This window comes from Ambystoma mexicanum, chromosome 11 (genome assembly GCF_040938575.1).
Source record: "Ambystoma mexicanum isolate Mex_15411 chromosome 11, UKY_AmexF1_1, whole genome shotgun sequence".
Lineage (NCBI taxonomy): Eukaryota > Metazoa > Chordata > Amphibia > Caudata > Ambystomatidae > Ambystoma > Ambystoma mexicanum.
The window spans coordinates 1,105,879,077-1,105,894,145 of NC_090934.1; the positions used below are offsets into that span (position 1 = coordinate 1,105,879,077).

At 42.6% G+C, this 15,069-nt stretch overlaps 1 protein-coding gene across 2 annotated transcripts in view; it reads right to left on the minus strand.

Moving 5' to 3' along the window:
- TBC1D2B (TBC1 domain family member 2B) overlaps nucleotides 1-15,069 on the minus strand; it is an 832,871-nt gene that overhangs the window by 454,590 nt on the left and 363,212 nt on the right. For both annotated transcript variants that reach the window (XM_069624408.1, XM_069624407.1), the window contains exon 7: nucleotides 2,126-2,236. In XM_069624408.1, the coding sequence (XP_069480509.1) occupies nucleotides 2,126-2,236 (111 nt within the window). The remainder of the gene's footprint in view (nucleotides 1-2,125; nucleotides 2,237-15,069) is intronic.

A 15,069-nucleotide genomic window follows, 5' to 3' on the forward strand; every position in this document is an offset into this window, starting at 1 on the left:
ATGCATCAGAGAAATGAGGAAATGAAAAAGAATATTTCAAGATTAGAAAAAGAGTTGGCTGCAGGAAAGCAAATTGCGTTGATGCAGCAGATTCAGATGAAGCTTTGTAAAGATAAAGCTGATAAATATCCGGCTGTGGCAGAGAGGGCAGCAGTCAGAGTAGTCCGGTATAAGTATAGGAAAAGACGGGAAGCGACTTGCCTAAGACCTGATGAGATCATGGGCCCAGAGGTTGATCAGCAGAAGGGGCAGCTTCTTCGTAGTAGTGATTATTTTGTGTATCATCAGGGGTGCCCCATCATCACCGACCAACACACCCCTTCTGACAAAAGGAGAGGCGCATCAAGAAAATCTTAATCGTCCAAATATTCTGTGGTTCAATGTTGAAGCTTCTAGGTGAGGACTTGCCATTTCCCCGCCTTGAGCGGGCGGGGCTGAGTGAGCAGACCAAGTCAAAAATGGAAGACTAGAATCCTGTCTCAACGTGGCATTTACCCCATTATTAGGACCCACTTGCAGGCCCTTAACCCCTCCATATTCTAGCCCTTGGGACAGATGTGGATAGTTCACGGAAAGAGCAGTAGAAGGAGCAGCAATGGCAGAGCTAGACTCTTCTTGGAGTACATTTGGCACCTTTGATACCAAATTACGAAGAAATGTTCTCGAAATGCAATTTGTATGAAATATAACCGATTTCATGTTTTTTGCCTTTAAGGATACAATGTATATCTGGCAGTCTCAGCGCATAACAGAAGATTTGGTTGTGATGTCCATTTCCAACGTGGATGAGATGCTTGAGGACATAGAAGACAGGTGATGTAGTTCACAATATTACCCAGCATCATCATTCTGCTGAGGCCCTGGACATGCCCTGCGCTCCAGTGCATCCCCACGCAATAGAGTTTTCGTATTACCACGCTGAGCATGAGGTGGGTAAAAAAACAATGTGCCAAGAAGTACAGAGTTAACGGCTCCTAGCAGTCCTTACCAGTTAATCAAATATCAAACGGACTGCAGGCGGTGTTCATAGTCCCCGATATTTCACTCTTTCTGGAAACAGCTCTGCACCCCAAACAACACATCACACAATATGCTCATTCAAAGCAATGGTACAGCATTCCAAAATGTTCTGAGCTGACCGGCACTCATCACCAGCAAGCATTCAGTTCCTCATTCACTGTAACCAAGAGGACATACAGGCACGGCCACCACGTCTCCCTCCGTCGCACAACATAATTATGAAATCACATTCCAGTCCCCAATATCATATTCAAATGTTTCACACGAAATTCATAGACTCAGAAGGCTAGAGGTATGACTGAAATGGATCTATACCCTTTTACAGCACAATTTTTCATCGCTGTGTTTTTCCTGCCGATTTTCTACTGCAAAATGCAGAGTGAGAACCCTGCACCCCGCTTAACCCTAACACCCACCCTCTCCCCCACTCCATATTTTCCCTGCCAGCTCCTACCTATCTTCCATGCCATAGTACCTTGATCATCCACCCACTTGTGGTATAAAAAAATAAATAAAAAAAATTGTCTGTAAAAAAATAAAATCTGCAAAGAAAAGAATTCAGTGAAAAGTCTAAATATACTGATTGAGCTAGGGTTTATTTCTTAACGTATCCTTCAGGTCAAGTGTCGACTTTTAAGTCCCAAGACAGGATACTCCAACAGGTACCCCTCTTTCAGTTATGGCTCAGGCCCAAATGACACGCGCATGGAGCACACATTTAAGCACTCTCTCAACATTCTCAAGAGCTGTTTCATCAATTCTTCCATTAAACACTTTACTCTAATGCACATTATGAACAGGAATGCAGTTATCTTTGGACCGAAAGGAATGAGTGCAATGAATTCCAGCAATTGAGTTGACATTACCACAATAAGCTCTCCTGCACCTTTAGCACAAATTAAAAAGGTATGAATTGAGTCCATACAGAAACTCTTCATCCGAATGAAACCAAACTCTAAACATTTTAGGATGGTAATGAAACCGAAATGAATTAGTAAGGCTACTTCGACCAGAGAAGCATGTTTTGGAGTAATTGATCTGCCGATCTAAGATTGTTAATGATAGATGGTGAAACATGATTATTGTGCACAAAATTCATTCTGACCTTTGTCTGCATTTCTCGTTCCCTTTTTTCTGCATTTTTACGTAGTGCTGAGAGTTCCAATATCTCTTTGTTCAGAAATTTATTCTGACTCTTATAACCTTGAAGGCTGTCCTGCGGATGACATGAATTTTTCATTAAAAGAACAGGTAGGATAAACAAATTGTATAAATCCTAAGAAACATGCGAAGCATTCCAAAGCACGTAGGAAGTATTGTTATCAAGAAAGGACCAAGCAAGTCCTAAACACAGTGCAGGGCCCGGAGAGACGGCATCTGCTATCTGCTATCCTCTGTCCCCCACCAGTACATTTTTCTTTTTTAAATGTATTTATTGCGCAGTCACAACAACTTTTTACACATTTTTCCACAGTTAACATTCATCTAAAAAGGATAAAAATAAATGTTCATGTCCGAATATAAAAAGAAACAAACTATGCGCTACAATTCAAATTCAGCTAGTCTGCATCATAAGGGATAAAATGCAATTCATTCAAGAGTTTTAAAAGATCAATAGACAAGACAATTTCTTTCCAAGCTGATAGTCTGTGCCAGAATTCTTGAGTATTAAGTCAACCTATTTTAATGTACAAATCTAGTAAAGTATTTTTCTCTTAATACTTTTGTGGATGTGCAGGTTATCAAGAGATGTCTCACATTTTAGGGATACCCTTCACCGCACAGATTACATTCCCCTGCTGTGCGATCTAAGTTCTTCCAGATTCTCGTAGTTTCATTAGTTTTTACCAGATTCATTCGAAAGGGCAGTAATTCAGCATGCCAGGATGGATTTGGAAATGGTCTTAAACTTAAATATGGGCGTACATATTTACTCTGTTTTTCACTAACACTGAAGGTTCGAGTGTTTTTCATGTCACTAAAAGCTGCCCTAGTTGCAATCCAGTCTGCTCTCATTAGAGCTTGTTTAACCTGGTCTGGATGTGCAATAAGAATCTCACTCGTTTCACATTTTCAAAGAATGCCATCGGCATCGGCTTGTAGACTTGTCAGGTATTTGCTCTTTTGCGACATACTGTTATCCCTGATGTCCTCGTAAAAGAGAATTCTTGTGTGGATCAGGGATTGATCTAAAAAGCACAAGAACCTTCCAATTGAAGTAGGATTGGAGGGATTGCAATCTTATTTGTATCTCAATCGAGCAATAGATAAGACACTTTGGAAGGCACAGTGGACCTCATTATGACCCTGGTGGTAGCCGTGCCTGTAAAAACGGCACGGCTGCCGCCAGGATTGTTTTTTTTCTGGTGCCTGGCAATGGGGAATTACCCGGGCATTACAGCCCTGGCTGTCCCGGTAATGCCCCATAGCCAGGCACCGGAAAAAATTACTCTGCCATTCCCATCGAGTCCTATAGGACTCAATGGGGAGGACAGATGCACCGGCACTGTGCAACAGTCAAGGTCTGCGAGCGGGCCGCAGCAGGTTGAAAGGCACCCACTCGAAGAACTCAGAGTATGCCGGTCCGGTTATAACGGTGCCAGTAGCTTACCGGCACAGATGTTACCGGGCCAGCATACTCATAATGAGGCCAAGTGTCTTTTTCCACATTCGACCGTCAAGTCGGGCCCGATTGAAATTACAAGCACTGGGGTTAATTTCCATGCCGTATTAAATGGCTGAATCACTTTACCTTTGTAAAATTTAAGCAAAAGAGAAAATCTACAGAGTGAATTGTGTAATTTGTTTCAATTGGCTTGAGTATTGAATTGTTTTACTTTCCATTTCTATGGTCAGATCTTTTAGCGATTGAATAGAATTCAGTTATTGTATTGGATTTAAGTGGATTGATTACAATTCATTTTCACGTGCATAAAATTCCATTAATTTAATTAAATGTTCTGGCTCGATTGGCGTTTCATCAATTAGCGCTAGATCATCAGCATAGGCTAAAAAGTGAATTATTCATTTGCCTATAGATGGACAAACCATGGTATGAGCTTGCAAAAATTCTGTAAGATCAGCAAAATATAGAGATTAAAGAGCAAGCCTGCAAGAGTGCCGTCTTGTCTTACTCCATTTTTAATGGGTATGTCTGTGAATAAGTCGCCCATCAGATTCAATCTAATCTGAATTTTCGTTTGTTCATGCAGGGCCATAATTATGTGCAACAAGCCTTCCGGGATATTCCATTTTTTTTATAAAACTTGCAACATAGTTTTTCTCTATTGACCAGATCAAAAGCGCTTCATAAGTCGATGAGGGCTATGTAAGTGGGCATCAAATTATTTTGCAAGCTTTGTTCCTTTATAAAATTCAGGGTTAACCCATTCAATAGAGTGGATAGTCCCTTCCGGAAACCGGTCTGGTGTTTGGACAAAATTATGTACCCATTTCATCAAATCTTGCAACACTATGCGTGCGTGAAAATATCTTGCCGTCACAGTCAAAGAGGGCGATAGTTTGCTGGATTAGTTCTATCGCCCTTTTTGTAAATTGGAATTACAATTGCCTGTTTCAAAGACTCTGGGAAAACTTGAATTTTGATTTTTTTTTTGTTTTTAAAGAGATCAAATAATATGATGGACCAAGTTACCGAGTTGGATGTTAGGATCGTGTGTGTTAGGCCATTTGAATCAGCTGCCCGTGATTTGGTTGATTTTACAATGAATCGCTCTCTCTCTTCTTTTTCAATGTACAGTTCGCATTTAGTGTTGCTTTTTGTCACGACCGAGTCGTTGGGTAACTTTTTCGATGTCTCAGTGAAATATTTTATCCAGGTGTCAGATATTGTGGAGGATTGTTGTGCTCCTTGGGACTGTGTTTTGACTTTAATTACCGCCCAAACATTTTTTGCTCGAGTTGGCAATAGGGCTCGAAGCATAAGTTTGCCATCATGTATAATTACGCAAGATTCTTTGTATGCGTGACCCTTTTCTATATTTATTCATTAATTTTTTCTTTTCCTATTCAAACATTTGAGTGGCCAATCCGATGGCTTTTAGGTCATGTAGTTTTTGGCTAAGACTTTTTTTCTGCATATGTTTCTTCATCAAAAGTGTGCGAGTGGATTTCGGCGGATGGAGATCCCATAGAAATTTAACAAAGTTTCCAGGCATACATATGGTTTTCATTTCTGATTGAAGGCTGCATCGCACAATTTGCTCTAGTATAGCATTTAATTTCGAGCCCTGATTGCCAAGACAGACAATTCGGTTACCCTGAGTATTTACTTGCAATTTTGGGGTGTATGAGTTTTGCATTTTAAACTGTTCCATGAAAAAGGAGGCTTGTTGTGAACTATGGTCACTATATTTCACAGGGATGACATTGAGCTTTAGGCAGCACTAAAATAGTTTGACAGACACTACTCTATAATCAATTGTGGATTTGGCTTTGCCATTCATCCAGGTCGATGTAGGGGGTAGATCAGTACTTGCATTACCATTTACAATCATTAGATTCCAATCTGAAAACACCCTATCCCAGACTTCCCCATCACATTTATTAATGCTGGTTTTGGATGACTGCCCAATGATGGAGGAGCAGTAAGCGTTGAAATCACCACCCATTCAATTTAAGACATCAGAGAATGAGAAGTTTGTTTCAGTAAGAATGTGAGGTAGGTCCTCAAGGAAAGGCAGTAAACCCCTGCTAGCGGGATTCCAATAAATATGAATCAATAAAACTTTTGTTGTATTGTCCCACCTTATGACACATTTAATGGCTAGAATACCCGGTATTTCACGAATTATACATTCTACATCGTGACCAACATTGTTTTTGATTGCTACCAATAAACCCCCAGAGGGACGACTCCCATTGATGCAAGTAGCAGGCTGTGAAACAGTAGTGAACCCATTAATGGTCAAATCTTCCATGAGCCATGTCTCCTGGAGGAATACTAAATCATGATCTTTAAAGATGGCACGACTAGTCACTTTGTCTCTAAATGATGAGGGCCCTCGTGTATTCCAACTCAGGAGATTTAGTTCCTATTTTCCCTAGAGCAGGAACTCTGTGACATTTAGTCTCTGAAATAACTCGGTCAGAATATCTGGCAGCAAAGTCCAGAGCTTGGATTTCTTTATAATGGGCATTTCTGAGTTTGTGTTTCGTGGAACAAATTCTGTTATTTCTGATGTTCGTAATTGTACAAGCATTTTTTTTGTACAGTGTCAAGTGAATCAATTCTTCAATTTTTCAATTAATTAAGGGTAAGAGGTGGTATGGTGTTAAAGACTTCTACTCTTATTTTTTTAAGCTCACTAGCCCACATACACTAAAAAACAATGAAGGTGTGAAAGATCTGTGTGAGTTCCACTGTGTCTGTGCATTTTTCATAGAGGAAGGAAAGGCAGTCAATGTCTTGGGTGGAAAATAAAGGTCGGACACTGGTTTAGTGTATGACAAGATGTTACTTCGGTTCAGAGCTTTTTGACATTTTTTCTGATTTACTTGACGAAGCCGAATTTTGGGTGCAGCGAACGGTTTATAGAGATTGATCTGATTGTGATTAGGGCTCACACATTGCAATGTTTTAACCAAGCATGTGTCATTTGGAGCCCATTTGTCTTCGATGGTATAGAGTCAGACTCCATCGTTATTGTACGGACTTCGATTCTGTCTCCATTTTTGGGTTTACTCTTCTTATATAAAATGGGGGCCAACTTCAATGGTTTAGATGGTATAATTATTTTGATCATAGTTTACACAGTTTGTAACTCAATGCTAATTCTTATTGTGGGGGTTATTGGATCAATGATGATCCATCAGATAATTTCTTGTTTTTCTTTTTTTTTGCATTTGCTGATTCACAGTTATTTGCATTGCTCTGGTTTTCATTTTGCAAGTTGGATTCTGTGATTCAACAGCAACGACAAGGTACTGCTGCACCAACAACGTCTGAGAAACAAACAGCCCAATGATTGAGAGGCAGATGCCTCACAATCAAGAAGGAACGGAGGGTGTGACCTCTTCATCCAAACAAGGCAAAAAAGCAAATAAAAAAGCAAATAAAAAAGTTTTCCCCATCTTACCAGAATATTCTGGAAATAACCAAGATGGGAGGAAAGCACAAATTATGGAAACAAAAGAAAGCAGACAAAAGTGATGTTTTTTAAAGCCTTGAATAATGATTGGGTTCATTTTCATCAATTATTTGGGCTAATCTCATGAATTCTTCTACGACTGACAGAGGAACGTGGTCTCCAAAGAAGATTTCCTCATGGTCAGTGACGGAACAAAGTTTCATAGTCCGGTCTGTCTACAAGAGTAGATTTCATGTTATCCAACATTGATTCATTTACATCTTTGAACAAACTAAAGTCCTTTTTAGATCTGGCAAACTTTCTGTGTGAGCTTTTTCATTTTTTGTGAATTCGTCTATCAGCTCTTTTTGTTGATTGTTTAATGCAGCATTCAGACTGATTAGAGAGGATTCGCAACTGCCCACTTCTTTTGAGAGCTCCATCAGAATGCCCAAGTACGTGTAAACCTCTTCTTTGAGGGATTCAAATATGTTTACGAGCAGTGCTTTAAGTGGGGTAAGAAATTGAGGGGGGGCCCTCGTTTGGAGGCGTGGCCTCCATTGTGGGCGTGGCCTAAAAGTGCACAAATCATAGTAAGGTGCGCAAACAAATATATAAATGTATTTGAGCATCTATATATTTGTTCGCGTACTACTATGGTTTGTGTATTTTTCAAGCCTTCTTTTATATTCATAGCAATGTTACATATTTCTATGTTTATAAAAGGTGGCTTGAAAGTGCACACCCCATAGTAAGTTACGCACACTTGTGTGCTTACCTTACTATGGTTTGTGTACTATTCAAGCTGCCTTTTATAAACATAGACATTTGTAACATATGTCTATGTTTATAAAAGACGTCTTGAAACGTAGGCATCTTTTATAAAGCGTTGAGGACGGACAAAACCCAAGGTGGCTTTGTCCGTCGACAAAGCTTTATAAAAGTTGCTTTGAATTGTGTACGATTCAAGCCATCTGTTATAAACATAGAAACATTTCTACGTGTATAAAAAATGGCTTAAACGTACACAGTTGAAGGCATCTTTTATAAAGCCTTGCCAAAGGAGAAAGGCGCCTCGGGCTCAGTGATCTCTGCTCAGAGCACTGACCCCGAGGCGTCTTTCACTCTCTGCGAACCCGCGGGCTCCGTGATCTAATCTACATATTAGATCATGGAGCCCGCGGGTTCGCTGAGGGTCAGTGACCTGGCGAGGGGAACTAAGGGACTGTAGCTTCCTCTGATGGCCCCTCAGATGAGGGGTCATCAGAGAAAGTTACAGAGACTGACGGAAGTGCCAGCCAGTCACAGCGACGCTGTGGCTGGCTGGCACTTCTGTCAGTTTGCCTGACGTTTAACTGGCGGGCGCATTTCTCGTTGCGGCTGCGGCGGGATAATGCGTCCTGCCATGGCGTGGTGGGGCTGGGGGGCCCCGGCAGGGCCCCGGCTCAGCCTCACTTTTTGGAGACTGCCGGGGCCCGGCCCCGGCAGGCCCCGGCCCACTTAAAGCACTGTTTACGAGTGAATTGAGGACAAACCTCTGTGCTGCCAGGGTTGAATCGTGTGAGTTATGAACCTCCGCATTGTGATTGAGAGGGATGTCTGCGTGAGCCGTGCTGAATCTCTCTCTTAAGTTTGTGCTTCCATTGATTGGGGCAAAGTGATGCCCCCTTGGAGTGTTTATAATTGATAGTGCATGCTTGCCTTCTTTTCCATGGATATGCCCCTCACATGGATTTAGGTCGAGGTCCATGGGAATTTCACAAAGTGCATTCTCTTTCATATGTGAATCATTTGAGATTGTTTCATTGTCTAGGGAATGATGAATTGTGCTTGCCACCCACAATATATTTTCTTGCGCATTTAGGCTCAGCAATCATTTTTTAGTTGCTACCAGGCTGGAAATTGTTTGTTTCATTGAAGATGTACATTCGAGGTTATGGTGCATAGTGTCCTTTACTAGATGAGTTAAGGCAGGAAGATTCTCTGTCGGATGAAGTCTTGTCATTGCTGCGTCAGTTTATTCCTGCATCAGCCATTTCCGCTAAAGTTCGTCCTTCAAGAATAACTGTTGGCTGGGGAGTTTCAAGCATGTTATTTTGTGAGCGTTGTGCGCTATCATAACCAAACTCTGGCGTCTTAAGGTAGTCTTAGAGTGCCGCTTCGCAGATTGTACATGCTGTACAACGTTAGGGATCACCACGACTGAAGCTTGTTCGATGTGTGCGAGTATTGGGCGCAACGCTACAAGCACTATTCAGATGCAGTTGAAAAAGCATAAGAGCACACTTTTACAATGATCCACGTTTACTGTGTTTGTTCAGTGTGGGCATTCGGTTCAGTGCATTTAGAGAAGCGTGATGCAGAGGGGAAAACTGAGGTGGGCGGCGTCTGGGACCGGGTCGGCCACCCGGCCAACACACTCACAGCACTCTGCTGCGCTTCGGTAGGTTGGGATGTCTTAAAGAAAGTCCTCCTCCTTTCTGGCACCAAGTGAAGAAAGACTCACCCATACTCATTCTTCCCATCGACTCCCATATTCTCTGGCCCATCCTGGATGCTGCAACAGCCTATACGAAACTGGCACACTCCCCTTCAGCATCACTGGTCAGCACAGCAACTTGCATTTCCTTTTCTGCATCTTCACTATGCCTTTCAATTTACAAACATCTTCAGTTTTTGGACATTGGTAATACTCGGCTGCATTCCACTTAACAGCAAATGCTTCATGCTGAAATCACAGGACCTCTCTATCCCCCCGCCCCCAACAATTTTCCCTGCAATGGTTCCACTGTGTACAGAATACTGTTTTAAAGAAATAAAAATAAACATTATTTGGTGCTTTGACTTTATTAAGTCTTTCACCACAAAACACACCAAAAAAGAAAAACAAAGCAAAACACAGACATAGGGGACAGATGTCATGGCAAGGCATGACAATAAGTGAAGATCACCCTTTTCATTCTGTTGTATTATTAGTCTTAGTTAGCCCGTTTTGATGAGGTTGAATACTTTAGTTAGAATGTAGACCAATGCAATAATCAATGACATCCTTTCACCCTGCATGACCACTGTCCACCATTCCTCCAGGATCAATGTGCTTAGCTCTTCAAAAAAAGTTCCCAAAATCTGGGTTCTAAGAGCAATTAATGCTTTACACTCTAGTAACACATGTTTAAGAGTTTCTTTTACTGATTCACCTTACAATATGTGCAGGTGCTGTCTATTTCGATCACTCTACTCCTTGCAGATAAAACTTCCAGCCTTGTATACAGGGTGAATCGAAATCTCATTTATTGGACTCTATAGCAATTGTTTGGGCACCTCAACTATTTAGGCAGGGTATTATACGATCTGTAGACTGGAGTACATTGGGAGTATAATTTGAATCTAGTTGCTTCCTCCTGTGTTTCAAGCCAATCATTTTTCCAGATCTTGGTTTTCACCAACATTGGGTTGGATAGTAATTTCTCCTCAGTGGTGTCTAGATCTTCCAAGAGTTTATTACAGTTCTCTTGATAACCCATAAGACATGAATCAGATTCACTGGAGAGTGCTCTTTTCACTAAGGCATGACCTCTTGTAGGAGTCCCCAGTCCGTAGTTCCTAAAGTTCTTCCAGTTAACCAGTGCCAGCAATAAGATCAGACCGAGTTCCTGTCGTATGACATGTATTGGCACGCAGTTCAGTGCGTGTAGAATCTTCTTCAAGAATAGACTTTCAAGTGCCAGTCATTTTTTTAATGGGAAAGGAAAAAGAAGCTTTAGCCCTGTATGTTAGAATCGGGACCACCTTCATTTTGTAGAAAGTGACCACCGGTACGATGGAGAATTTGACAGCATTTTTTTCATCGTTGTTTCTGAGTGCAGATCTTCCATTGCTTCTAAAATGTCAGTTGGACACCCCCATCTTTCCAATTTGTCCCATAGTAAAGGTCTTTCTATGGAATCGAAAGCCTGGGACAGATCGATGAAAGTCAGGTAGATCTTCTCATTCTTCTTTCTTGTTCTTGTTTTCAAGGGGTTAATTAAAAAGACATTTAACAAGGTTCCATCTCCTTTACAAACCCAGACTGCCATATTTCAAAACATCCTTTTTCTCGTGACCATAACTCTAGGCCACACAGGATCAGCTTGGTGAAAATGTTGCCAGCTACATCGAGTGGGGCGATAGGTCTATTAATTTACAGGATCTGATCTGTCTCCATTCTTAAATATTGGGACGATGACAGAAGTCTTCCATGAACCAGGGACTTGCTGGATTTTCTTAATTTTGTCAAATAGAGGCAAGAATCTCAACCATAATTCCAGCTCTTCCTTTAAGATGACATTAGTCAAGCCATCAAGGCCAGGTGCCCTCAAACTACTGGCACTCTTTATAAGGAGGAACCTCATTGGCCTGAAATGTCCATGGGGGTCCAAAGGGTTTCTCTCTTACGTTCTGACTTGCACTTGTTTCAAACAATTTGGTGAAGTGCTCTCTCCATATATCTTCTGGCACTGCGTAAAGCTTCCCTTGTTGTATTTGTTGTATTTAATAGTTTCCATATATCTCCCATCTTGTTGCCAAGGATTTTTTGGAGCATTTGCTCTGAGTCCTCCTGTACCATTTTGTGTTTACGTGCCTTAACCCAATACCTATAGTTCTGCTTACGCACTTTGATTGAGGCAGCACGTGATATCTGATCCTCTTTTTGTAGTATTTTAGGTCTGCTCTTAATTGTGTTCTTTCAGCCACCAATTCAACTTCATAGCAATGTTTGTGAGAAATGTGGCTTCGATCCGGACTTTCTCGTTTCAACAAACATCATCAGCAATTTATGATAATCTACCAATTCACCCTAAATTTCCCCCCTTTGTTCGGATATGTTTGTTTAAACAATGGATCAAGGTTGAAATCTTTGTGGCGTTCATCACTAAACCATTTCGACCTTGTGATACTTGGATGGGCATTGTAACCATTGCTGCACAAGTAAGCTTTACTATTTTATGATCACTACAGGTTATCGGTAGTACCTCCAGCTTAGATAGACTGGAATGGAAGTTTTCTGAAACAAAAAAGTAATGAAGTACTTTACTTGTGCCCTTGCGCCCCCATGTCGGTCATGCCGGAATGTCTCTTTTTGTATAACCATTTAGCTGATGAAGCTCACAAGTTTTAGTCTCATCTTCCAATAACAAGCCTTTTTTCCCGGATTCGAGCAGAGGCTTGTTTTCCTTCTTAGATGAGTTCACGTTTTTCTTCATGGTTGTCACGTTGAAATCACCACAGATTATGATCAATGGATCTTCTAAGGTTTCAATCAGAGTATCAAACTTGTCCATGATCCCTTTTATGAACACTGAGCCTATAATTCCTTTTGAATTCCAATAGATGTTGAACAGGATCAACAAGTCCGGGCAACTTCTCCTTATTTCCTTTGTCTGGATTTGGCACACTTGCGTGTAGATATTTAAGTTCCATGTCTTCAATATTTCCATGGTGATTCCGTTTCTTAGTAAGGTTAGGAGCCGTGATACAGGTCCTCCCCTACTTCCTTTCACAGCTGGATTCAAGTAGGCAGTAAATCAGTCCAAAACCGGTGTAGTTCTCAGCCAAGTTTCTTGCAGACAAATAATATTGTAGGCATCCAATCTAATCCCCTCATTTGAAAAAAGATGTTAAAATCCTCTCGTATTCCAACTACCCATCACCCAGGTGTTTTGATCCAACTGTGAAGGTAGTCATGATGCTCTTTTTTTCCAAGATGAGAACTTTTCTTCCAAGATGAGAACTTGTACCAACCATGACCAAGAATCTTTCCTATCGTCATTTCTTTTTTTATTTACTTGCCACATAACATTTCACAACAGCGCTCTGTTTATCACTTTTGCATTTTCCACACTGATTCGAAGAGTTGGTTTCCGCTCTTCCTTCGAGTCACACCTCTTCCTTGAGCTGGCCGTTTCTTGAACCTTATCTTGTACCAATGCATCTCTTGGATGGTTCCTCACGTGTGCCTTGTTGGTATCCGTCCCCCTGCCGTCGTTAGCTCTCTTTTTTACCACTTCAGCGAGTACAAAACCTAGCAGAGATAAATGTCAAATTTCTTCCATAATAATCTGCTTAGTACGATTGGATTCCAAATTTACAACCACTTTATCCAAACGATCTTCACTTGGATTTTTCTCAACTTAGGGATGTGATTCAACAGTCTAATTACATGCCCCCTATACAGGATGAGGCCCTCATCTATAAATAAAGGGGGTAAAATTCATGGAATTAATATGCGCCGAAAACGGGTGCGCAAGCGTGAAAAATCGCAGCGCACGCATGCAAAAGCCGCTCAAGTGGCCATTTGGAGATTCAAGGAAGGCGCTGCGCGTGGCTTACCTGTGACCTGCGCCGAATCCGCATGTGGTGCACACGTCATTGCGACATGCTGAAGGATGTGCACGAGACGCCCAGTGAAGGCACACACCGGCGAGCGCACACACCTAAAAAGGGGGCGGATCACGTGGAATGGGGAACAACACGTGAAAATGTGGGCGTTACGGGGGAAGTACCGTTGCAAAATCCTCACAATGCCCACACGCGCGCTAAAAACACATATTCATGGAATCGAACAGGGGAAAACCGCACGCCACAAAAGATGCACTAAGCTGGAAACACGTACGCCAGCGGAAAGCAGGCATAAGCGCCCCCGCGCAGCATAAAGGTGCGCGCAAACAACAAACAAGCTCATACCGCTACGATGAATATACCATTCCTCGCAGTAGTGGTCGTGGGACACCGCAGGAGGAGGAGGATAGCCAGGCCCTGCATTTTTTTACCCAGTACCAGCCTGTTTGGGATGCCTGATGACCAGGTCTATGGCAGGTGCAGGTGTCCACCCTATATAATCCTAGACCTGGTCACTGAGTGGGAGGATGACCTCATTACCCCCACCCTGTGCTCCCAAGCACTGAGCCGCTTGGAAAAGGTGCTGAATGTACTGCATTTCTTGGCCACTGGGTCATTTCAGCGGACAACTGCCATAGATGGGGGCATCTCACAGCCCACGCAGTCACGCTGCCTACACCAGGTGTTGGCAATCATGACTGCACGCCCCTCAGTCCGAAGGCACATATACATGCACAGAACACCTGCAGAAAGGCAGGCCATGGTCCAGGACTTTTACAGGGTGGCACACATCCCCAAACTGCTTGGAGCCATTGATTTCACCTATTTGGCTCCACGTCCACCTACGGCCACTGAGCACATCTATCGCAACAGCAAGCACTGGCATTCCATCAACGTGCAGGTGGTATGCAATGCCAAGGGAATAATCACCTCTGTCTACGCAAACTATCCAGGGTCCACCCATGATAGTTTCATATTCAGAATGTCACCCCTAAACCGGGACCTGCAAGCTGGGAGGCATGGCGACACATGGCTCAATGGTGAGTATAAATGCCTGTGCACATGCGTGCATGTCACACACAGAGAAATGGAGAAACCCAATTTATCACAACCATTATGACCTCTCAAGGGGACAGTGCCTACCATCTGAGCACCAACATGACGATGCCACTACGGAACCCCACCACACCACCCGAGATAAGATACAACGCAGCCCATATTGCAACCCAGGGCATAGTGGAGCGCACATTCGGAGTGCTGAAGTCACGTTTCCGCTCCCTTGACTGCTCTGGTGGGCAGCTACTATATGCACCCCCAGTAGTGTGCAGGAACATTGTGGCAGCATGTGTCCTGCACAACGTTGCAACCCGGCGGGGCGTACCGGTGCATATGGTGGTGCCCCCACATCCCCAACCACACGCACGGCCCCTGTGCATGGGAGGGGAAAGGGCACGTGGGGAGGCAGCCCGTACCCACCGTGTGGCTACATTTTTCACCTAAAATCCCACCCCTGTGGAGTGCACATAGACCTGGCACATACCAAGTGACAATCGATGATGAGACCGGGACAGTGAACCGTCAC